The sequence below is a fragment of the Ambystoma mexicanum genome, chromosome 10, assembly GCF_040938575.1.
Source record: "Ambystoma mexicanum isolate Mex_15411 chromosome 10, UKY_AmexF1_1, whole genome shotgun sequence".
In the NCBI taxonomy this organism is placed as follows: domain Eukaryota; kingdom Metazoa; phylum Chordata; class Amphibia; order Caudata; family Ambystomatidae; genus Ambystoma; species Ambystoma mexicanum.
This window is the reverse complement of record NC_090932.1, coordinates 745,609,206-745,634,077: the sequence shown is the minus strand read 5'-3', so window position 1 is coordinate 745,634,077 and position 24,872 is coordinate 745,609,206. Positions and strand designations below refer to the sequence as shown.

Below are 24,872 nucleotides of genomic sequence, written 5' to 3'. Positions count from 1 at the left end.
TAGAATCATATTCTGGCCAACCGGGGTGTGTCTTTTCAGGTCACATGGTGTAGAAACCAGTTTATCCAGTTTCTGCCAAGCTCAGAGACCCTGCCCCTCCCAGCTTCTGCCAAGAGGAAGCTATTTTACGATTCCCCCAATAAACCATCTGCCTGGGTCCTGGAAGGCCCATTGTTCAAGAGGAAGCCATTTATGACCTCCCCCCAATAAACCCTCTGCCTGGGTCCTTTGTTTAGTCTCTAGCAGTCCCTTGGTAATTCAATCAGAGAGGGGTAACCTCCCCTCAGAATGCAGCCAGGCCTGAGAACTGCTGTGGATCCAGTTTCGCTCCAATTGGGGGGAAGTTGTCAGGCAGAATCCAGTTCCTTAAGCCAGGCCCCAGCTAATGTCACTTTTAGTTACCCAGTTTTCTGCATTCAAATAAAACTAACAATTTTTACACATGCAGCTAGAATGCTGATTCTAAGTTCAAAACTATGACATTTTAACAGTTACAAACTATGTGACACTCAAAAGTAGGTCACTCAGTTAATTTAAACATTTCGATTTTGGTGGTTTTAATCCAGTTTCAGTTAGGCTGCTGACATGCATAGCTCAGCCAGTTTAGTTATGAACATTGTTTGGGCTCTTCATCTTCCCAGATTTAGTATGCACACATACTTCATTCTGCCAGATGTCCGCTGGTGTTCAGTGAGATTTTTGGATGTGTTGCAATGTTTGAAAATAGGCATTTTGAGCTGGCATTCAGAGAAACAAAAGGTGATTTTAAAGTGTGTTTTTTCCTTTGGCACACATTTCACTCATGGCATCCCGGCCCATCCTGCTCACACTGGTGGGTGGCAAGTTAGGCAACCATTTTAGTGTGCACAAACTGCGTGGTTCTCCTGGATTTTGGCGCACATGTGGGCTTTTTGGCCATCTTGGATTTTCTAAGCCCACAGCACCAAATGTTGCAGCATGATAGCTCAAACGTGGGTCAGGACACCCAACAAAGCCCCCCCACGCGACTGCACTTTGAATTTGAGTCGATGGGGAGTCGGGTGCACAGAAGGTGATGACCCACGCACTGGTATGTCCGCATAATCTTCTTCCAATTCTGCAAATGGCACAGTTCAGCATCTTTTCCTCCATCCGGTACTGATCGATCGGTTCTCCTCGCCGGTCCTGATGGGAATATTGGGCGGTACCCCGGGCCCCTTGGGTCTCTGCTCCCGGTCTCCGGATCATCCTCCTTGGCCAGTCTCCAGGTTTTCTTTCTCCTAGGATGACAAAGGAAGAGCGGCAATACCTATTCATGGACATTTCTCCCCCACCATTGATATAGTGGGGTGGCATATATATTTTAGAACTCAACAGATATGAACATGCACATTTTTTTAAATTAAGAGACAGGAACACATAAACTTGAGAAACACAAATTCGATAGGCTATATGTAGGATCTTTTAGGGTTGGAATTGAATTACTCTGGAGCAGTACCCTCTGGGATTGCAGAGGACTCCTCCAGTTGCTGCAAAGTGTGCCTGGAATGGCAACACCTCAACTGGTTTATGTGGACCCACTTGTCTTCCCGCTCTGCCAAACCGCCTTTGGGGATGCGGATCTTGTAGGCCACAGGGGAGATCTTGTCTATAATCTCATAGGGTCCCTTCCATGTAGGCAAACATTTTCGCTGCTTTGCCTGGTTTCTTTGGAAGTTGTATAAATAGACCCGGTCCCCCACCTGATATTCCTTCCTGGAAGTTTTCAGGTCATAGTGGGTCTTCATACTCTCGGCTGATCTTTCTAGATTCTGCTGAGCATAGGCAAAAGCATGCTGAAGGCGTTTCCTTAATTTCTCCACATACTCATGAGTTGTGGAGGCATTTATCAACGTTTGCTCTTGGGTTCTGTAGAGCAAATGCTGAGGAAGCACCATCTTGCGTCCAGTCATCAACTCAAATGGTGACATTTTGGTTGCAGATGAAGGGGTAGATCTGATGGCCATTAGGACCAGAGGTAATCGGATATCCCAACTTGGCCCAGAATCTGCCACAAACTTTTTTAAGATGCTCACAATGGTTCGGTTATATCTCTCTACTGCCCCAGAAGAAGCTGGCCGGTAAGCAATATGCAACTTCCTTTTGACCCCCAGTATCTCCCACATCTTTGTCATTACTTCACTGGTGAAGTGGCTACCTCTGTCTGACTCAATCCTTTGAGGTAGACCAAAACGGGAAAAGATGTGGTTAATCATCAGGGCAGCTGCTGTTTCTGCCTTGCAGTTTGGGGCTGGGAGACATTCCACCCACTTGGTAAACAAGCATGTCACAGTCAACATGGACTTATTCCCCCTAGCGGAGCGAATCACGGGGCCTACAAAGTCGATTTGTAAATCTGAGCATGGGAGTGTCATTCCCCTCTTTTGGAGAGGCGCCCGGTGTGTGAGGGATGTTGGCTGAAATTGTGCACACACAAGACAACCCTTCAAATATTGGTTGAGGTCCTGGCCCATGTGTGGCCAGTAGGCAACCTCTCTTAAGATCTCAAGTGTTGTATGAAACCCCCTATGACCGGCGGTAGCCGCATCATGGGCGTGACTTAACATCAGGCTTCGGAAGGAGGTAGGAACCACCCACTGATCATGGCCAACTTGGGATTTCCTTACCAACAAACCGTCTTGGATCCGGAACATTTTTGGACATTTCATCAACACTCTAAGGTCCTCTTTCCCGTTGTAATCGGTATCTGTCAGGGGAAAGTTCTCAGGGTCCTCAATGTGTTGGTAAAATTTACCAATTATTGGATCCCCCTTCTGAGCGGTAATCAAATCAGCAACAGGTGTCTCCTTACTCCATTGTGCAATTGAAAGATCATTGTGAGCATTTGTCTGGGACCTAGTGATAGCAGTGACCTGGATTTCCCCCAACAGGGACTCAATCTCAATTAGATCCCCTTGGATGGCCCCGGTTTTGGCCAGCTGATCAGCTAAGTCATTTCCAGTTTTGTCTGGTCCCTCTACTTTGGAATGACCCTTGATCTTTTTCCAGTAGATGGTCATCCCATTCGATGTGACCAGATCATCAATGTTTTGGATCAACTTCCCATGTTTCAAGGGTTTGTTGTTAGCACATAACATGCCTCTGATTTTCCAATTAACCAGGTGCTCCACAAACCCGTTCCGTACATAATCAGAATCGGTGATTATGACCAGTTTGTGGAGTTGATGTTGGACAGCAGTGAGGATGGCCTGATGAACAGCCATCAATTCTGCCACCTGACTACTTCGGGGACCAATTTTGTATCCAGCGGAGGGTTCTGGGAACTCCTTCACCCACGCATTCCCTACGCCAGCCACCAGTTCTTTCTCCCCGTCGTTGTCAACATGGTACGAGCATCCATCCACATAGACAGTGGGCATTCCCTCACACTTGTCTTCTTCAAAGACTTTGTGTGGGGAATTAAGGTATGCCTCCATGTTGTCCTTGATTTTTAGACTTTCGTCCTCGAGACAGTTTTCTCTGGCACAATCATGCAAGTCAGCCAGACCTTGCGCGAGGGGACTCTTCTTGTTTTGGCCATATCTGACCTCCACAGGAAAGCCTTGCATTGACAGAATCCAGGAACTAATTTGGGAATTACTCACATTTCCGGCCCGGATTCTATCACTTTGTAGATATTGCAGAGGCTGGTGTGGAGTCTCCACTATGATGTGTTCCCCCTGGATAAACGGGCGGTAATTCTTCAATGCCCACACCGTTGCCAGGAGTGCCTTCTCACAATCGTTGAATTTTTCCTCCACAGAGGATAAAGTTTTGCTCGCATAGGAGATTACTTTATTGACCTTGTCATGCTTTTGGTATAATACTGCCGTCAAGCACGTATTAGAGAACCCCGTCTCCAGGAAGAACTCCTTGTTTCTGACAGGGTAAGCTAGGCAAGGTGCTTGTGAGAGGCTTCTTTTGAGTTGTTTTACCGCCTCGGCTTGTTGTGGACTGGACGGATTATTCCCCGGGACTCAAGGTTCTTAATTATTTCAGTAAGGGACTCCATGGATGCGAGAGGCAAGCGATATTGCTTCACAAACACTGGAGTCATTCCAGGGTCCGTGGGGATTGTTGTTGTGTGGATGTCGGTGCGACCACAGTCATATGAGTCTACCGCAAAGAGATCTTGGAAATCCAAGAAAACTTGTTTCAACTTTTGCTTCTGTTCCAGAGTCACACAGGCATCAGCTAGGTTGACTCTCTCTTCCACCATCTGCCTGAAGCCTGGAAAGACTTCTGATTTGGCTATCTCAGCGGCCTCCTCCAGCTGGGTGGAGAAGTCCCTGGTCAGAGTGCTGATTTGGACTGGAGGCTTCAGGTGGGAAAGGCAGCCCTCATGGACCTGGAAAATCACCTCATCCCTCCTGAAGTCACAAGTCACATCTTCCTTACCATAAGGGCAAGAAGTGTACACCAGGAACTTCCCCCCGTGCCGGGTAAAAATCCTGTCTGGTGTTGTATTGTCATCACTGTCGCCGTCAAAATAGTCCTTGGGGATTGGTCCTAACAGTTCATTTCCTAGATCAATGGAAAAATGTTGGTCATCAACCGCCATTCCAATAATGGTGCCTGCTGCTAGAGTAATACTCTTTAAGTCGCTGTTATCCACCTCTATTGGAATGGTGTCATGTTCTATGTTGACTAATGGAGTTGGGTTTACCCCCAACCCTTGCTGTTGGAGAGAAGCATTTAGATGTATATAAGAATCAGGGTTTTGCAAGTATTGTCCTCTTTTAACTTTCACTTCCAGGGAGAATTGTCAGGTCCTTTCTGGGATGGTGACTTCCTCTTTAATCTGAATTTCAACTGCATAAGGTAGCAATTGAGCTGACCTAAATGCTTTTTCTGGATCATCAAAGCCCATGGGATTATCCGCTAATCGGGACCAAGCTTTGAAGTTTATTAGGTCCAAACTAATGGCAGAGCGATTGAGAATGTCACTGCCTAAGTAAAAAGCGGCAGTGACGTCTCGCACGACCCAACAATTGTGGACTATGCTCTTGTTGCCAATGGAGATTTTGACCATACACCTGCTTGGCAGGAGATGTTTGGAATTAGGTGCTTCCAGGTCCATTTCCCATTTGTCTATCAGTTTGAATGTGGGAATGGCTGGATCTTTTGGGAGTTGGCGGAACATGGCTACTCTGATGAAGCTCTTACTGTTGTTCACGCACACTCGAGCGAGAACAGAGTCCTTCCCATCATTTAACTGAACAGGGATGAACAACTGCTCTCCAATTTGCTGAATATCCGCCAGGTTCTGAGCTGATTTCACATCTTTCTGGACTATAGGAGTGGGAGTTTCTGATTGTGGATTAGTAAAGAATTTCAGGGTGTTTCCTTCCAGTGCGGAATACCACCTTAAACTGGAAGGAAGGTTGATTTTCAGAAATAGAGAGGACCCCCCATCACCAGTCTGTTGCCCTACTGCTATTACTGTCACGTCTGGAGTTTGGTTGTTCCGGAAGTGAAATTCTACTTGGTCAGATTTTTGTTCAACCATGTGGCAGGTGCCGTTTAAACTAAAATGGTTGACACTCTGTTTTAATATTATTGGTCAGCTAGTCTGGGTCCAGAGGACCTTGTTTACACAATCTATTAGGGGTGACAACCTTCTCAGGAGGTCATTCCCTAGTAAACAAGGGGTGCCCTCTGGAGTCACTACTATGACCGGGTGTTTCACCTTGTGTCGCCCAATTTTAATGTCCAAGTCTGCAGTCCCCTCAACGGGAATTTACTTCCCGTCAAAGTTCTGCAGTTGTCCAGGAAGAGAGGTAAGAGGAATTCGGTAATTCTCCCCCCTTCCTGCATTTAGTTCCTCAAAGGCCCTTTTGGACAGAAGGGTAGCTTGGGATCCAGTGTCCACCAGTGCCAAACTTGTACCCTGCCCCTGTACTTGTACCGGGGCATAGTATCTTCCCTCCTTCTCCTCAAGGGGGCACAGATAATGCACATTTTTGGACAACTGGTGGGCTAACTTTCTGGTTGTGGACATTGCTAGAGATGAGATTTGGGCAGAATTCTGTGGAGAGTCTTGGGAATCTGAAAGAAAAAGTTGGCAACTGGAGATCAGAGCCATTGTGGGTTCCCCTGGTTCCGGTTCTGGGCCGCCCCCCCCTTTTTGGAGGCAGTCACCAGAATGGGTTTGAACCAGGGGATTTCGGTATTGTGGGTTCTGGGATGAGATGATGGGCGGCGGTAGCTCAGTCTCCATATCTCCCCAGTCTGAATTGACATCCCTTGGGACCCATTTTTCCTTGGGAGGAGTTCCCCCATCTCTGAAGGAGAAGATCCTTTTCCCAGGATCTTCTGAGGATCCCTCTCCCTCAACTTGGAAGACCTGTACCTCCTCCACAAAGTGGGTCTGTTTGGGTCCTTTGTTTCTCCTACCCCCCCTCTGCTCCTTGGGAGACGGGCTTTCAGGGGCAGGAGATTTTGTTTCCGGTTCCTGGTTTTCCAGGGGCTGTTTACAAGTTGTGAAGGAAGCTTCCTCCAAGGCTTTACACCCCCCTTCCTCTTGTGCCTCCTCCCTGGGAACCGGTGTGTTATCGGGGTGCTGCCCCCGTCATTGTTCTGGAGCACCAGGTCCAGAGTTTGGGGCATTCTGCGGTGGCATGCTCATCTGAGGGTTCTGTTGAGCCCTCAGTATGTGACCCAGATCCCGTGCCATATTTTGGACCTGGCGCTCAAGTTGTGAAACCCGCTCAGGCTGATACGGGGCTCTATTTTCTCCCCTGGGCTGATCCCGGGAAGGGTAGCCATCCCTTCTCTGGTAGTACCCTTGGTTGGGAAGATTTGGGTACCCCTCCACCCTTGGCCTCCCCTCTCCCGGATTAGGTTGTCTGGGCTCAGGGAATTGGGGAAAGAAGGATGGATGATTTTGGGGCTGGAAATTGGGCGGATACCCGGGGTAAAAGTTCTGCCCAGGATTTGGAGAATTTCTGCCCTCCTGGGGGAAGTTAGGAGGGAAGTTCCCCGGGTCAGGTGCTTGGCTGGACCCCCCCCTTGGGCTGGAGGAGTCCACACATAACCCAGGATTGGTCGGTTTCCCTTGTAGCGGGGACTTACATAGTCAGGGGAGCGGGAGACCCCATTTGTGGGACTACCTCCTCGACTCCCTGTCTGTGACTGGCCCGAGGGCCTTCTGGGCTGTGAATTATTTGGTGCAGGCAGGTTTTTAGGCCCCCCATCTCCAAATCTAAAACGGGGGCAACCTTTACCTCTGCCACCTTGGCAGCAGCAGGGGTGCTGTTGGTTTTGGGGTTTTTCGGCGCGTTATTTTTATTTTCGATAGGCTTCTGCACCTCATAGATCCGGGTAGCTTGTTCAATGACCCAGTCTAAAGATCTTTTCTCGTGAAAATCTCTCACGAGCTGGGTCATGATGTATTTGGGCAAGGCATGGAAAAAAGCATTGATAAATTCTCTGCTGTCTGTGCGCACCCTTCTGGTGGTCTGCGCAAAAGCATGCTTTAATTCTTGCACAAACTCTTGTGGGGCCTGATCCTCCCCACATTGCAAATCGTAGGCTGCCTTGCGAGCCTCTTGAGGATTTCTGTGAACAGAAAAATGTTTCAAGATGGCCGCCTTATAGGTGGACCATCTTAAATGATTTTGGTCCTCCAGCCCCGCAAAGAAACTGGAGTACTCTGGTGAGAAGGTCCACTTTACATATTGAATACAGCTTTGGCTGTCCTTCAAATGAAAAGTCTCCATCATTTGCTCAAACAGCTCTAAGTGCTCCCAAACAGAACACTTGGCGTTCTTATGATAAGGCGTGATAACACTCCTTATTGCCTTTATTTGCTTCAATGGGTCCTTAAGCAAGGCCCTTTTTGCCTTATTGTCCTTTTTGGTTCGGGTAACCCTAGTCCATTCATCCTCTGACTCAGAGGCACTGCTCCCAGAGGTTCCTGTCTGATCTTCCAGGTTTTCCCGGATTCTGTGAGCCTGGGAATGGCTGGCAGAATGTTGGGACCTGGTCTCCTGAGTCCTGCGCCGTTCAGAGGAGTCTTCAGATTCCTCCTTGCTGCCAGGATTTGATGGGTACCCCCCCCCACTGACCTAACTGGGCAGAAGTTTTCAGGATGCCCTTAATGGGCCTATTCTCCTGGGGTTCCCCACTAAATTGCACTGTGCTTGGGTGCCCATACCTGGATGCCCGCCCATCTATTCCTGGGAGGTACTGGCCTATGAGCCCCATGCTTCTGGCTGGATAGTAATCTGCCATCCCTGTGGCCCGGTGCTCATGTGCGCCAGGGGACATGGGGGTGGCAGAGTCCAGGGACTGAGAGAGATAAAGGCTTCTGGTACTAGGGCTCCTGAGGTTATGCTCAGGAGTTTCCCTTTCCCAGCGAACCTGGTCTCTATCCGCCCCTGCTCCCTGTTGCAATGCAAGAGCCTGCGCTTTCAGTTCCTCAGTTAAGGCCTTACTAGACTCTATCAGTCGCTCCTGCATCTCTACCTGTTGTTGGAGCCTATCATTGTGCTGACAGAGAGCCTCATTTTCTCTCTGTGCCTCCTGATTGGTCCTGGAGTACTGGGCCAGTCTCTGCTGCAGGAGGGTTACCTCCTGAGCTGTGTCCCTATTGGCCTGCTCCTTTCTTGCCAGAGCATCCTCCACCCTCCTGGTGTGCTCTAACAAGTTCTGGTGTTCTTTTTGGAGGTCACCCAGTCCCTGGAGGGCCAGGTGATTTTCTTCAATTTTCCTTTTTAAGTGGCAGACTTCCTGGCCTAAGTTATCCCTTTCCTGACTAAGAGCCTGCATCTGTGCCGCCAGGTCATCCCTTTGCCTTTGGAAAGCACCAGCTTTCTGGCGCTCCTGGTCAAACTCTGCCTGGGTATCCAGGTCTTTCAAAATCAGTTTATTGCTCTCTGCCTTCTCCCTATCTAGGTGGCTTTGCAGGGTGACTACCTGCTCAGCACATGCCCTATTGAAGTCTAACTGTTGCTCCAGCTTTTTCTGGCTCTGCAGTAGGGAGTCCAAACCTTCTTGGTACTCCTTCTGCAAGGCCAGAAATCTGGTATCCTGGTCCGCCTTTTCCTGTTGCAGCACATCCATATCCTCCTTTATTTTAGTGATGTACCGTCTGCTGTCATTTTCTGACTCCTGGCTCCTGAGCAGCCTCTGCTCAGAAGAGTCCAGATCAGATTGGGCCTTCTGTAATGCCAGCAGTTTCCTACTCGCCAGATCTTGGCCTTCAGCACATTTGTCCTGCATGGCTCCCATATGTAAATATAAATATGTCGCTACCCTGGCAATCTTATTGTGCTCATCCTTGGCCTTAGGGGCCATGTATAGTTCACTCAGGGCCACATGTAGGGGACCCTGATCTCCCCATATATCTGACCCTGTTTCAGTGACCTGTTGCGCGATTGCCGGCAACCAGACCGTTTGGTCCTGATGAGTCCACTCACCTCTCACAAATAGCTTATGTAAGAAGTGCTCTCTGGCTATTTTGATGTCTACCAGTGCCATCATTCTGGAATTTGAGTTCCTTCCTGACTTACAGAAGTTTGTATTTTATTTTTGCAAAACAGACCGTTTCCTCTGCTCAGAAGAGTCCAGATCAAATTGGGCCTTCTGTAATGCCAGCAGTTTCCTACTCGCCAGATCTTGGCCTTCAGCACATTTGTCCTGCATGGCTCCCATATGTAAATATAAATATGTCGCTACCCTGGCAATCTTATTGTGCTCATCCTTGGCCTTAGGGGCCATGTATAGTTCACTCAGGGCCACATGTAGGGGACCCTGATCTCCCCATATATCTGACCCTGTTTCAGTGACCTGTTGCGCGATTGCCTGCAACCAGACCGTATGGTCCTGATGAGTCCACTCACCTCTCACAAATAGCTTATGTAAGAAGTGCTCTCTGGCTATTTTGATGTCTACCAGTGTCATCATTCTGGAATTTGAGTTCCTTCCTGACTTACAGAAGTTTGTATTTTATTTTTGCAAAACAGACTGTTTCCTTAGAGCTTTCCTTTGAGGAGTGCTTCACAGCGTGGTGATCCGACCGGATGTATGTCTCCTGTCAGTTAGCACACTGTATTAATCTGCGCAAGAGATAAATCTAACCCAGACGTCCGGCTCGAGCCCTCACTTTGTAAGAGGATTCAATTCAACACTACAGCTAAGTCAATGCCTAGTCTGGGATACTGAATGGAAACCCTTATTGATATATCTTTATGTCCAGTTCATGAGTTCTGGATGACTACCCCTATATAACACCCCTCTCTTGGAATCCCCCTGACCCCACTGAGCCAAGAAGTAGTTCTGTTTTGCAAGTTTAAAAGGTTTATTTGAGAAAAATTCAACAATATATATATATCATACTTTTATGATAAATTAATAATTAATATCACACTTCAGAACATGAGCAGTTAACAACAATGGGTAATGTTCTAACAAACTGATTGGGTTACTCAGAAGTAGTATAAAGGTTGAGGTAGCACGCTTGGGAATAGGAACAGAAGAATAAGGTGGTAGAGAATGCTTTATCTAGTTTCAGATGGATGCAATATTGAATGAAAATGCAATACAGAAAATACTCAATATGATTTCCACAAAACAATGTAATCACTTTTCTCTGGCAATCCACCCCCCCCCCCCCTTATGCAATGTAAGGAAATGAAGAGGAGAGCACACAGTTCTTAGAAATGCAATCAAATAGAATTCAGTTCAATTCCCCCTCAGCAGCTTATACAACAATAGGAGTTTGGAAACACAGGCAAAATGCTTTGAATATGGTGACAATGCAGTGAGAAATATGCTGAAAATGCTTTTTAATTCCCTTCAGGAGGTTCAGGGTGAGTGAGAGATACTAGGGATGAGTTCAGGCTCACTTTAGCAATGATTCAGAGATGGTGATTAAGAGGCAAACGAATTTTTAGCAAGGAAAGAAATTACTGCTGATGGTTACACGTGGCTGGATTTTTAACCAAATCGCAAATCGCGGTAAAATTCGCAAGTGCGTGAATCATGATTACGGCAAAAGTATAAGGAGAAAGTCAAAATGACAGGTGACAGTTAAGAGGCAGTTCTGGTTAGATTAAAATAGTTTGGATTAGATTATTTTAACTAAGAGATTGGTTCTGCGCAGTTCTGCTAGGTACTCACAATATATTTTTGAAATAGGCCTCCCCACGGATCTGGTCAGGTTTTGGACTGGACTCCGGTTCTGGTCTCGGCACTTCACAGTGATCTGGGTCAGCTCTCTGGTTCTGCTAACAGCGGTCTGGGTCACTCTGGATCTCTGGCCTCTGGTTCTGGATACGGCTCTGCTTTCTCTGGGTACAGCACTGCTTCTGGATCTTTCTGGCGCAGGGTTTTAGGCCAGACTCAACAGCTGTGAATAGTCTGCAAATTATTTTTGGGCCTGCTGACAAATACTTTTGCTTGCAGTGGGCCTTCTTGGTTCAAAGTTCTGTAGTCTCTGTTTAGCTTGGAAGTCTAAGTGTAGGATCTCTGGATGTGAAGTCGTCGGTCAGCATGCTCTGCAGCCAATGGAATTGAATGTCTCTACCTGTCCCAGCAGTCTGTTTTTCTGTGTTTTGAAAGTGGGTGTGTGTGCAGCATCACTAGCCAGCCCCTCTCTCAACTGCCCATTGGTCAAGCTTTCCACACTGCTTTGATTGGGGGAAGGAAATGTGTGTCATGGTGATGCTGTTTTATGGTCTGCAGAAAGGATACTCCCCTGTTGCACACAAATCTATATTTGACCCAAATACATATTTGCACAGGTACACATTTGTTTAAGATTACATGCACCCATCACATATCACATGAGGTATACTCTGTTCAAACTCTGCTCTTCCTGGGGGCTTGCATTCAGAAATGGCAACATTTTGTGCTTTTAGTGGGTTTTGCAACATCGTATTTTTCTCCAGATTTATACACATGTACACCCCCCTCCCACACATATCTCAGTAACTTTCCAGGTCGCTAGCTTAAACGTAGAGTATGTGGTGTCAATAAATAGCGGAGTTTTGCCCCAGAACATCACACAAATTCCCAACGCGTCTTAAAACGTGCACAGAAAAATCACAAGAATTATGGTATCATTTAGCTAATTTTGACAGGTCCGCACTGTGAGTTATACATCTTTCTTAGAATCATATTCTGGCCAACAGGGGTGTGTCTTTTCAGGTCACATGGTGTAGAAACCAGTTTATCCAGTTTCTGCCAAGCTCAGAAACCCTGCCCCTCCCAGCTTCTGCCAAGAGGAAGCTATTTTACGATTCCCCCAATAAACCATCTGCCTGGGTCCTGGAAGGCCCATTGTTCAAGAGGAAGCCATTTATGACCTCCCCCCAATAAACCCTCTGCCTGGGTCCTTTGTTTAGTCTCTAGCAGTCCCTTGGTATTTCAATCAGAGAGGGGTAACCTCCCCTCAGAATGCAGCCAGGCCTGAGAACTGCTGTGGATCCAGTTTCACTCCAATTGGGGGGAAGTTGTCAGGCAGAATCCAGTTCCTTAAGCCAGGCCCCAGCTAATGTCACTTTTAGTTACCCAGTTTTCTGCATTCAAATACAACTAACAATTTTTACACATGCAGCTAGAATGCTGATTCTAAGTTCAAAACTATGACATTTTAACAGTTACAAACTATGTGACACTCAAAAGTAGGTCACTCAGTTAATTTAAACATTTCGATTTTGGTTTTAATCTTGTTTCAGTTAGGCTGCTGACATGCATAGCTCAGCCAGTTTTGTTATGAACATTGTTTTGGGCTCTTCATCTTCCCAGATTTAGTATGCACACATACTTCATTCTGCCAGATGTCCGCTGGTGTTCAGTGAGATTTTTGGATGTGTTGCAATGTTTGAAAATAGGCATTTTGAGCTGGCATTCAGAGAAACAAAAGGTGATTTTAAAGTGCGGTTTTTCCTTTGGCACACATTTCACTCATGGCACCCCGGCCCATCCTGCTCGCACTGGTGGGTGGCAAGTTAGGCAACCATTTTAGTGTGCACAAACTGCGTGGTTCTCCTGGATTTTGGCGCACATGTGGGCTTTTTGGCCATCTTGGATTTTCTAAGCCCACAGCACCAAATGTTGCAGCATGATAGCTCAAACGTGGGTCAGGACACCCAACAAGGCACAGCCAAAAGGCAGGTTTGAAAGAGTGCACGATTTAATGATGATAGCCCTACATTTTCGAAAATAAACCACAAAGAGGAAAAGTCCACGGATATCATGTATCCTTTGTGATTGTGGGGATGTCATTGTGTCATTCTTTTTTTAGAGGGCCGCCCCTTTCTCTCATGTGCCTTTCTGGGGGGATTTTTCATCTGCCTCCATTAGCATAGTACCACTACGTTTTTTTTTACACTCCATTGCTTTACTATTATGTTGCATTATGTGCATCAGTGAATGTCACAGCATACAGGAAGCATGTACATCCCAGCGTTCAGTGGTTTGGTAACGCCCCCAGGGCTGAGAACTGTGCTTTTGAGTTGCACAGCTTGTTTTACCCTTCTTTGTAGAGACACTTGGCCTTGCTATGACAATGGGGCTTGTCAGAAGCATAAATGCCTCTAGTATCCAATAGGACAGAATGGCAACACAAAGGTCTTTGCCAATATTTCAGCACATGCCACACACATTGAGAACTAGGATGAATTAGAGATGTGCTATCCCTAATGCGTATTTATTTCTGACCACATGTAGGCAAATAGACATGTGAATAAGCATTTTCAATCTCGCATAGAATTTTATACGCGAGAGACTCACGCTCTACCTTTACTCATGTGCCTTACAACAAAGAACACCCTACACCCGTATTTAAAGAGGTGCTCCTCACCCTCACAATTACAGGGAAATGTGCCATTGCATTAAGTAGTACCCCCCAAAACACACTTACCACCATACTCTTTGCAAGGAGCATATATTCATTGAAAAACTTGCATCTTATCACACTCAGCGGCATTCCAAACACATACACATAACCAGAAATGAGGACCACAACAAAGCCAGTTAGTTCACCCACACACACATAATCATGTGGGTGCAAAACATCACATATTTACTCACATTTGAGAACCTTACCACACTCACTGGTACACAAATCAAACATTCTTACAGGGAACACCCCCCGACTATCAGAAATGTGACTATTACACACATGAACCACCCCAAAAGTATACAAACATACACAGTGGTGCACCCCCACCACAATCAGTTGTGTTCCCTGCACTCAAGCATACCGAGGGATGTACATCAGCTCCCACACATTCACTCACAGAAATGACCACATCACAAAAAGGGACAATTGCCATACACACCCTCACAAGGGAGAACACCACTCAACTCAAAAGTAGTATGCTCACACTCACAGGGAAGTATATTATAGAAGCACCCAAGCCCATCCAGCTGTTCACACACTCGCACTGGGAAAACTACACCATAACAAGAAGCCACCAACTTACATATATCTGGTCACATCAAGTGGGTACTTGTTTCCTGTTTAGTGGTTTCTCAGTTGATAGAATACTCATTACATTTATGAATTCCATCAGCTAGAAACACACTGGTAATAGGTGTGGTGTTACGGAGGCTATGGATAACACAGCCTGTAAGCATCGCTGCTCAGTCTGTCAATTCACCTGCATTAGGTTTGATGAAAGGAATACTTTATATGTACAATCAAATCATTGTGAGTTATATGATATCAAATGAAGAAAGCATATTTGCTGGAGAAGTCCTATTTTAAAGGGCAGTGTTCAGATGACAGACGTCTATCCACCTCTTGTCACCTGTTAGGCAAGGTGTAACAACCTCTGTGTTATTGAATACATAGGTGATGGGTGTGATGCCATTGGACTCACTAGGAAGGGAGTTCATCGCCCACATAAATGCGCAATGTGATCCATTAAGGAGGTGTACTCACAAAGAAATGTTCAGGCAGTTGTTCTTCTGAGGGTATGCCCCTGTCACAGTTGGCTAATTTAGAGAAGAGCATAGGTTTAATCGATTACTATATCCTATTCATGTTCCCGCTTCTGGGAAAACACATGTAGAAATACATTGACCATCTCCCTAAATGCTCCTCACATATATGGAAATGTGTTTGGATGTCTTTGTTCTATTGAGCATTTCTAACATAAATCACGTACACAGGTTATTGATGTAGGTATTAAAGAGTAACATAATAACATGAATGCAATAAAGCACATTCAAAGAGTTAAGGCTCTGCGAGGAGGACTAAGACTAATATTTGTTGTAAGACAAAAAGCCTAGGAATTGTGTGTTCACACCATCTGAGAACTTTAAGCTAATGGAAAACCTTTTTAAATGTTTTGTGGTTATGCAAACTGTTATTCGACAAGCAACTAATTGCAAATGTGATTTTTAATCATTGTTTTATGTTTAATGTCTTGTTAGGAAGTTTTCTCTTGAAAAGCAGGCGTGGCAACAAATTGGAAATATTTGTCAATGGTACACTGTCGATTCCAAATGTGAGTATTCACGACCGCGGCCAGTACCTGTGCATCGCAGCAAACCAGTATGGATCTGATCGTCTGCTAGTCACTCTATCGGTGGTGGCATATCCTCCAAGGATCCTAGAAGGGCGGTCGAAGGAGATCACGGTTCATTCTGGCAAGTCTGTGGAAGTGAAATGCCAAGCAGAGGGCCGCCCGATCCCTGCCATCATGTGGATTCTGGCGAACAGATCCTCTGTGTCTGAATATTCTTCCGACAATGATAGGGTTTCTGTGAGTGCAGACGGCACTTTAACAATTAAAGAAGTGACTATTTATGATAGAGGACTTTACAAATGTTTGGCTAGCAACCAAGCTGGATCGGATACCTTATCGGTCAAAGTTCAGGTCATCGCTGCCCCACCGATAATTCTGGAAGACAAGAGAGAACGCATTGAAGGAATGTTGGGTGACAATTTGAAACTTCCCTGCACTGCGAGAGGAAACCCCAATCCGACGGTTCACTGGGTCATCTTTGATGGAACCCTGGTTAAGCCTTTACACTTTATTAATGCTAAATTGTTCATGTTCTCCAATGGGTCCCTGTACATCAGGAATTTGGCTTCCGATGACAGTGGGATTTACGAATGCATTGCTACAAGCTCAACCGGCTCTGAGAGACGAGTGATAACTCTCAATGTGGAGCAGAAAGATACCATTCCAAAGATAGTAACAGCATCACCAAAATTCACTGAAAGGAGTTTTGGAGACCAACTTCTTCTCAACTGTTCTGCAACTGGGGAACCAAAGCCAAGGATAATCTGGAGGTTGCCTTCAAAGGCAGTTGTAGACCAGTGGCACAGGTAGGAGCAGTTTTACGGAATATCTTTTCATATTCTGCCATTGTCTCCAAATGAAAATTACAATGCTATGAATGTACGGGAAGTAACATCGATACATATTATTCAGAACTAACAGCAATTATTAAACATTTGCTCATGTATGGGTAACAGATAACTATTTTTCACATCCATGAATTTGTATGTTTTGAATTTAAAGAATCTGCATGAAGAGTATACTTTATGTACTGTAGTATTAGTCACCGAGGCCTGGCACAGGATTCAATGGAAATGGCCCACCAGCCCAGGGACCTCAGCGAGGGCTCAGGGCCATTACCACTGAAACCCACGTTGGGCCTAAATATCATATGATATGATATTTTATATGTATCACGCTCCTACACAAGTGTTTCAGAGCACAAAAGTAAATGTAAATGAAGTAGTGGTTGAGACTATTAGTATCTCGGGCTAAAATCCAGTGTGGTAACACTTCTTTTTTTCATTTACTTTTTTTTTTAATGGGACATGACATTTCGGCCGGTTAGCAAGTTCGGACTTCCCATAAACAAATCTAGAGACAAAAATGGCAACCAAGGGGGTGTTGCCACGTTTCTTTTTCCATGCTGGCTAGGCAGCAGATGGGGCACCAGAGTGGGAGGCAGCCAGGGCAATAAGTTGGGGTAATTGTGGTCGGATAAGGGCATATACAGGACTCAAAGCGCATGGAGAAAAACATGACCGCTGGAGTAGTTGTGCAGTAGACAGGAAGGGAACATGGACTTGTACTAGTAATGCAAGCCTGCATTCCCATTCTACTGATTGGCTGGAGCCACTCTTCTGGTTTCTAATAAGCAAACAAGAACATATGTACTTGTGTTACTGTAGGGTCAAAATAGTATAATTCAAACCCAAGTGTGTACTATTTTTTCTTACAAATGCTTTGCTATCTAGTGGTGAGATATTGTTTGAAAAAGCAGGGCAGTCCTTATTTTACCCTGTATTTTGCTTGTCAAGTACCGTTTTTGTTTTTACAGATGTATCGTTCTAAAATCTGCACACAATAAAATTATGCCATCACCAAAAATGGTGTTTCCACCGTGGAGAGCTTTGGAAGATGTCCTGACACCCAAGAGAAAGTATTGCAATCAATCCCCGGAAGCACATGTAAGAGTATCTCACATAATCTATTGTACTGGACCCACTTGCCAAAGTGGGACTGGGGGAGGAATTGCATGTGCACACACATGTGCACACTTTCTGTATTTTACGTAAGTGAGTGTCTGTGCAGACAAGGCAATTCACACATTTTTTGTTACCCTCCAACATGTCTACACTTCTGCAATGTTAGTGGCATACTTTCTGACATATATGACAAATGTGGGGGTTTTACATTGCGTCCCCCAACATCTCTGTCATGAAGTAAATAATCATAACATAAACAAAACCAAGAACAATATTCTTTGAGAAAAAATAGAAGATGCATTTTGTCAAAAAGTTATTACAGATTTGAAATCACTGACCAGATACAGATAATACCATCTACAATACTATGACAGAAGAAAGGGAGGTAGAGCAATATTATTTTTTAAATTTCCAATATGTATCTAGTGTCTCTGTCAGACCAGAAATTCCAGCAGAGTCCACAATGGCATTAATCCCACTCAGTTGTGATTCTTTGGTGTAAATTACCAAATCCATGTAGAAGAATTCCCACACTTCTTGCACCCAATGGTCCTCCATCGAGGCAGTGACAACCATTTGTCTTCTGTCAACCATGAGCCTAGAAATAGTGATCAGGAAAAAGACAATGCCCCACCAATTTCATGATTACTATTGCACCAGTGTATAGTGGTGGTTCCTGATGATGGGATAGTATCTGATCCAGAGCACACCATGAGAAACAACGGAGGAAGCTGAATACATGAGGACAAGAACCTGAACATTGCAAACCACCCACAGCCAACCTTACACACTGACAACTCAAGACCGCAATTTTAGTACACCAAATTTGGAACCTTGCCCCACTCATCATGGGACAGATGCCTGAGGACACTTTATCTTCACAACACTGGCCAACCTATACACTCTCTTCATTGCCACAGAAAACCTAGCGCCCACATTTGTGATGGAATTCGACAAAATAAGCAACCCCACCCATAACCTACTGCACCTGTTTAACAACAAAACATCAGACTTTATGCAGCTGACCACCTCCACAATTCAATCTACAATCTGATATCTTTGACTCTGGCTCGCATACAGAAAATGGAAGCAACACAGGGCATCCAGTGACACTGACAGATGAAAGAGAGGCATTAGCCATGATTCAATGCAGTCTGACCAATGGCCACTCCATCTCTAAACACAGAAATTAGATTAATGAAATTCTTAGTGAAGGTGAAACCGACATGCTCTTTCTACCAGAAACCTGGTTGTCAACCGTTTACAAGGTAATAGCCCGCAAATTCATCCCATCAACTTCAAACTTGTACAAGTCAACCGGACCAGCAAAAGAGGAGGATGTATTACCATGGCACACAAGGAACAGCTGAAAATGTTGGCATGACATGTCATTGATTTCCCTGACTGTGACCGACTCCTGATCCACACTTGACCACCAAACCAACCTCTCCTTCCTACTCATTAACAGTTTACCATCATAAAACCAACTTTCACTGAAAATATTTCAAATGTAATTGCTGACATAGCAATACAACACAAATATCTAACAGTCCTCAGAGACTTCAACATTTGGTTTGAGAATAAAACAGAATCTGCACCCAAAATCTTGATCTCCTGCATGGCCAGTGTTCACTGCAAAGAAATGGTCAAAGGTGTGTCACACAAAGCATGCCATACCCATGTGTTATATTTTTTGGAGAAGGTCTAATAACCACTTCCCTACCATTCATGTACTATGGAGCAATAATCGAATGATTAATTTTACTATCAATATGCCCATTGATCATAAACATCCGACTCACAAAGGATAAACAACCACTTCTAGGAGAAGCAGGAAATCTCTTGACTTGAAGGAACTTGGAAATCTTATAAAAGAGTCTAAACCCAACTCCAACCAACCAGAACTCACGTCTGCTACCAGAAAAAATGTTAACATATAAAACTGCTAATAGCACCATGGTTTTCAGCCGGAGTCCTAATGAGGGCCATAGTCACTACAACTTCAGGAAAAGAGGAAAGAGAATTAACAGAAGAATACATTGGGCCTCATTAGGACTCCGGCGCTAAACCATGGTGCTATTAGCACCATGGTCCATGCCGGAGTCCGCCATGGTGGAATGGGGAATTACCACCCCATTCCGAGGTTGGCGGGTGGTAATTCCCCATGCCGCCATGGCCCTTCCCCATTCCCATTTTTGCCCCATAGGGCTCAATGGGAATGGGGAAGGCGGCAATTACGGTACCGCAAATTGCGGTACCGTAATTGCCATCAAGGTCCCTTTGCGGGTCCCTACTTTAACGGCTGGTCTAGACCAGCCATTAAGGTCGGGTCCCGCAAAGGGACCTCGTAATTAGGCGCTAAGTGTTTAACGGCGCCGCAGCCTTGTACGGCGCCGTTAAACACTTAGCGCCTGGGTCGTAATGAGGCCCATTGTCTTAAACATCACTGTGGATTCAAATGCATCTTTTCACTAGGCTTTCATATTAAATGAAGCCTCTTTGATGAAATAATCCACTGTGTTTTAATCTGCCTGCACCAACTGGATTATTTAGTAAAGCTATCTCTGGCTACTGAACTTTTCTGTGACCTCTTCTCCAAAAGAATACCTTATGTAACAATAGTTACATACATTTACCTACGTGTGCAGTTTTGCAGTGAATCAAATGTGGAATGCGGAAAATGGGTGTAAGGAAAAGGTTCTCTAGGTTAGGGTTCTGTGAGAGAGTCGCCTGCAGTGCTCTGTGATTGCTAATCAGAAAAATAAAAGTGGACAAATAGCTTGCCCCTGATATGTCTCTAAATTGGCAAGATCACCATAACTACTGGCATGATTTTAATCAAATTATAGTGCTGTTAACAACCAATAAGTCTCTGAAAAAGCTTGCTATGTTAGCAAGTCCAACCTTTTTGAAGTTGGAAATCAGGGCGTGGGTTTTGTAGGAGTGTGTGAGAAATTTCCATCTGGCTAGGGAGCAGAATCCAGGCTTTTTGATGTTTATTAACTTAGAAATGATGATAGTGATTCCATCTCAGAAAGGGTTATCTGCTAATCAGACCCGCCTATTCATTAAGCTCCATGCCAAAACCATAGTGACTTGTATGTTTTTCTGCATCATTCTCCTGATCTGCAGTGCCTGCACTCTCCAGTGGTACATAGCAGGTTCCAAGATGACTAGGGCCCTTTTAACAGCTGCTGTGACAGCCAAATCACGGCAGAGCAGAGTTTGTATTTAAATGGGCACCTCTGTTCCACAACTACACAATTATGAGGAATTATCATTCTGGTGGCAGTTTAATCTTGAAACATAAATCATGCCTGAGTTAGCATGGTGCTTATAATTCCAATCATTATTAAAGCCATATCTGATTTGAATCATACACACATCAACGGTGTGAGCCCAGGTCAGCTGTGGAATGGTAGTGTGTATTCTAGTCAGAAAGCCTTCTCTGTTACCTAGCAGGACAGGAGGAAGAAAGTCTATTGCTCTCTTTTAATCATGTATTTATTTATTTATTTATTGGTTATTTGTAATGCGCCTATACATCATATGGTGTTTCAAGGCAAATCAAGTCAGAAAAGGGGGTTGGGGGTGGCGGGGAAGTATAATACTGTTCCTACTAGGCCTTGAGGCATTTGGATCGTGCAAGTGCTATAACATGAAAAGCAGAGAGGACAAGGGGAGGAGGGCGTGTGCTGGAGGTGAGGAAAAACAGGGGTGAAGAAAACAAACAAAGCATTCTTACTAGGCCATGAGGCGATTCGGATTGTGCAGGTGCTATAACATGGAATGAAGGAGTGAGCAGGGAGGAAGGGAATGTGCAAGACAAGTAGAAGGGAGAAAAACATAGTGGGGGGAGGAGAAGGTATATTAGGTGCAAGTGAGCAGATTCAAACACAGAATAAGGCTTTGGTGGAGAGTGGGTGCACACTTGGGAAAGCGACACCACATGGATCAGGGACTACATCAAGTAACAACACAGGTAAAAACAATTTAAAGCTCAGCACAAGTTGTTAAAATAAATCAGTGGTTTCAGGTAGGTAAATGCAAAACACAGCATGGTTGTGAAAGTCAACAGTGGTTGCAGGTAGAGAAAATGCAAAACACAGCACGGTTGTGGAAGTAAATCAGCGATTGAAGGTAGGTAAAATGCAAAACACAGCACAGTTGTGTTAGTCAATCAGTAGTTGCAGGTAGGTAAAATGCAAAACACAGCACAGTTGCAAAAGTCAGTCGTTTCAGGTAGGTGAAATGCAAAACACAGCATGGTTAAGAAAGTCAATCAGTGGTTGCAAGTGGGTAAAATTCAAAACACAGCACCTTTGTGAAAAGTCAATCCCAGGTTGCAAGTAGGTAAAATGCAAAAGCATCACACAGGCTGTGAAAGTGAGTCAGTGGTTGCAGGTATGTAAAATGCAAGACATAGCACAAGTTGGAGAGACAGTCAGTAGTTTCAGGTATGAAAGAGCAGAACACAGCACAGGCTGGGAAAGTCCCATCAAGGATGCAAGTGAGTAAGAGTGAGAGACACAGCCAGGGCTTGGAAAGACACTCTAGATGTTGCAAGTAGGTAAAATGCAAACCATAACATAGGCTGCTCAATGGCAGGCCAGTAGTAGAACTTAACGCGAGTAGTGGAGTGACTTCAGAGTGTTACAGATCATTTTTATTATTGGAGAGAGAGTGGAGGAGCAGTGATTCACTGCGAGGGGGAGACTATCACAAAGCATGCCAGGAAGAGCAAGCCCATATGGATTAAAAGCAAAGTAGGCTGGAGTGGGAGGGAAAGGCCCGAAGTGCAAGCCCAAACTGACTCAAGCAAGACAGGCTGGAGTTGGAGGGAGAGGTGGGAAGGGCAAGCCTGAACGGACTCAGGCAAGGTAGGCTGGAGTCGGAGGGAAAAGCAGGAAGCGCAAGCCCGAGCTGACTCAAAGCAAGGAAGGCTGGAGTAAGAGGGAAAGGCGGGGACAGGCGAGAGGGTCAAGGCAGTATCAAAGAAGGGAACGCCGTGCCCTGCAAGCAAGTGGGGGGCCGGCAGTACAACAGTGGAAGAAAAACAAAAGCACAGAGGTTGGAGTACACAGTGAGACAGCACAGGCAGGAAAGGAACGCTCAGTAGTTACAGGAAAGGGATGGGGTCAGTAAGTAAATAAATACTGGCAGGCCTCAACAGGTGGAGTAGGGGCTACTACAGGCGGGGAGGGGACAAAAGGTAAATTAAATCCATGCATACATACTGGAAAGCCTCCCAAGTGCTAGGTAGTCAGATGACTGGGCCTCTCCATTCCGCTTAAGGCAGGACAGAAGAGTGGAAATAACAGTGAGTCAGGGGACGGCAGACGGGATCCAAAAGTGCATGCCGGCAAGGTTACGCCAAGCAAGGTGGGGGGGCCATGCCAGCAGCAGGAGAGAGAGAGAGTGACCGAGCGGTCACAATCCAGCCAGGCATCGGGTAACACCTCTCTCCAGCAGGACAGCCCCTCCATGGGAGCTGTCTTGGGGAACAGGAAGCAAAGGTCAAACCTTGAATAAAAAGTCTAGCTTCACTCCAGGGCATCGCACACAAAAGGACCATTGATGCTCTGGGTCTGAGAAGGGGACAGGGCTAGTGTAGTCAGATGGAGCTCAGCATAGTTGGGGAAGAATTCCATCCCCTGGTTTCTCTCTGTACCTTCCTTGCTGTCTCCTCCAATTCCTTTAGGACAACGCACTTTGGTTATGATGCAAGAGTGCTAGGATCACTTGTTATAAGGACAATGATTGAACCACTTAGCACATGCAATCCATTGTTGCCTTTTGCCTATAAAAGAAGGCACCTACCACCCTTACGTTTATTTATTTTGGACCTTCAAGAGTAACTCGTTCGGACCTCTTTTGCGAAAGCTGATCTTTCCAGAGCCCTCCACCAATGAGGTGAACAATGAATATTCAAAAGCAGAGGAAAACTCTGCCCCTAACCATTCCCTTGGTACTTCCTATGCACATTGGCAGTGAGCTGATGCTGGAACAATACCTGCCTCTCTGTCAGCTACAACAGTACCCAGGACCTACCATGAACTGATTCAGGTACAGTTAAAAGGCCCCAGCACCCCAGTTCCATTTGTTGAAAACCTAGGTCTCATACTTGCTAAGCCCTTTTTGCACCTTTCTCATAAGAAACATATCATTTTCGAACATTATAGTATTCATTGCTTTTTTCCGCCATGCTAAGAATCCATGGTGCTTGCATATTTAAATTCTTTATTGCTCTGTCTTCCTTTACCTGTTGTATTGTACTGTTTATAATAGTCAGTTATATGTTAGTGTGTTTAATTAAAGTATTTGCATTTGTCTAGAACCTTGTTTGGAGATTCCCTGAAACCCCTCTTAAGAGTACAGCCCGCCCTGGGCCTGCATTACTAGAAAAGGCAAAGGGGGTATATCTCTTCTCTGGGCCTGCCTCACCTTTATGACTCGGATCACTCTTGTTTTTGTAGAAGTATGAGGGTTGAGTTGGTTGTTTAGTCTCTAATTGTCCTTGTTTCCCTATGGGGCAGAAGTAATTTCATCACAGGATCTGATAAATAATGTGCCTACACTGTAGTCATCCAAAATAAACATACAAATGTGCAGTTAATGTTAGAGAAGCACCTAGAGGCATTTCTGAATTGCTGCAATGGTTATCAGCATGAGCATGGACAGGCACTCTGAGCAAGCTTAGCAAAAAGATGGTACTCCCACATGGCAGTAAGGCTAGTAGAGCTGAACGGCTGGAACATTCCCAAGCTTTCCAGAGGGGAGACTAAACAACTTCCAGTGCTGAGGGAAGTATCTCAGGTGATGGCACCCAAAGACAGCTTAAGCACCACATCCCGAAGATGTAGCCCAACCATCTGATTTGGGGAATCAATCTTTTGAGCGGTTTACACATCAGCCCTTGATGCATCTGTGTGGGTGGGCCACAGGTAACAACATTGGCACAACTAAGGGTGTATCTAATTTGGTCATATGTGGATTACCCGTAAACATTGTGAGTTGAAGTTTACACCAGCATTTAGGAGCCACAGGTGATGCAAAGTCTGTGTAGCTTGCAAAGGCGGCAGGCAGGTATGTGAGGACTCAAGTCCAAAAAAAGGCTCAGGCACATGCACCCAAATCAGAGGCAATTGATAAAGGAAATTAAATGGAGGAAAAGGAAAGAGGTTCTGACCCTTATTCTGAGATGGGCCCCCAAAAAATACAAAGAGAGATCACAGATCTGTTGTATGCCAACTCCATGGGGCAGCCAAGTGTGGGCACCTTTAGCAATGAAGTCCCCACACCCTAAAAAACAGGGGTTGTTTTCTATTTGGGATTTTAACATTTATGATAGGGATCAATCTTGTTTTGTAGAAGTGTAGGGTTCAGTAGGTGGTTAAGCCACTAC

The 24,872-nt window shown here is 45.3% G+C and overlaps 1 protein-coding gene across 1 annotated transcript in view; it reads left to right on the top strand.

The window, feature by feature from the left end:
- Positions 1–24,872, top strand: part of IGSF10 (immunoglobulin superfamily member 10) — a 157,977-nt gene that overhangs the window by 116,497 nt on the left and 16,608 nt on the right. Inside the window, exon 6 of the mRNA XM_069618390.1 lies at positions 15,409–16,309. Coding sequence (XP_069474491.1) covers positions 15,409–16,309 — 901 coding nt within the window. The remainder of the gene's footprint in view (positions 1–15,408; positions 16,310–24,872) is intronic.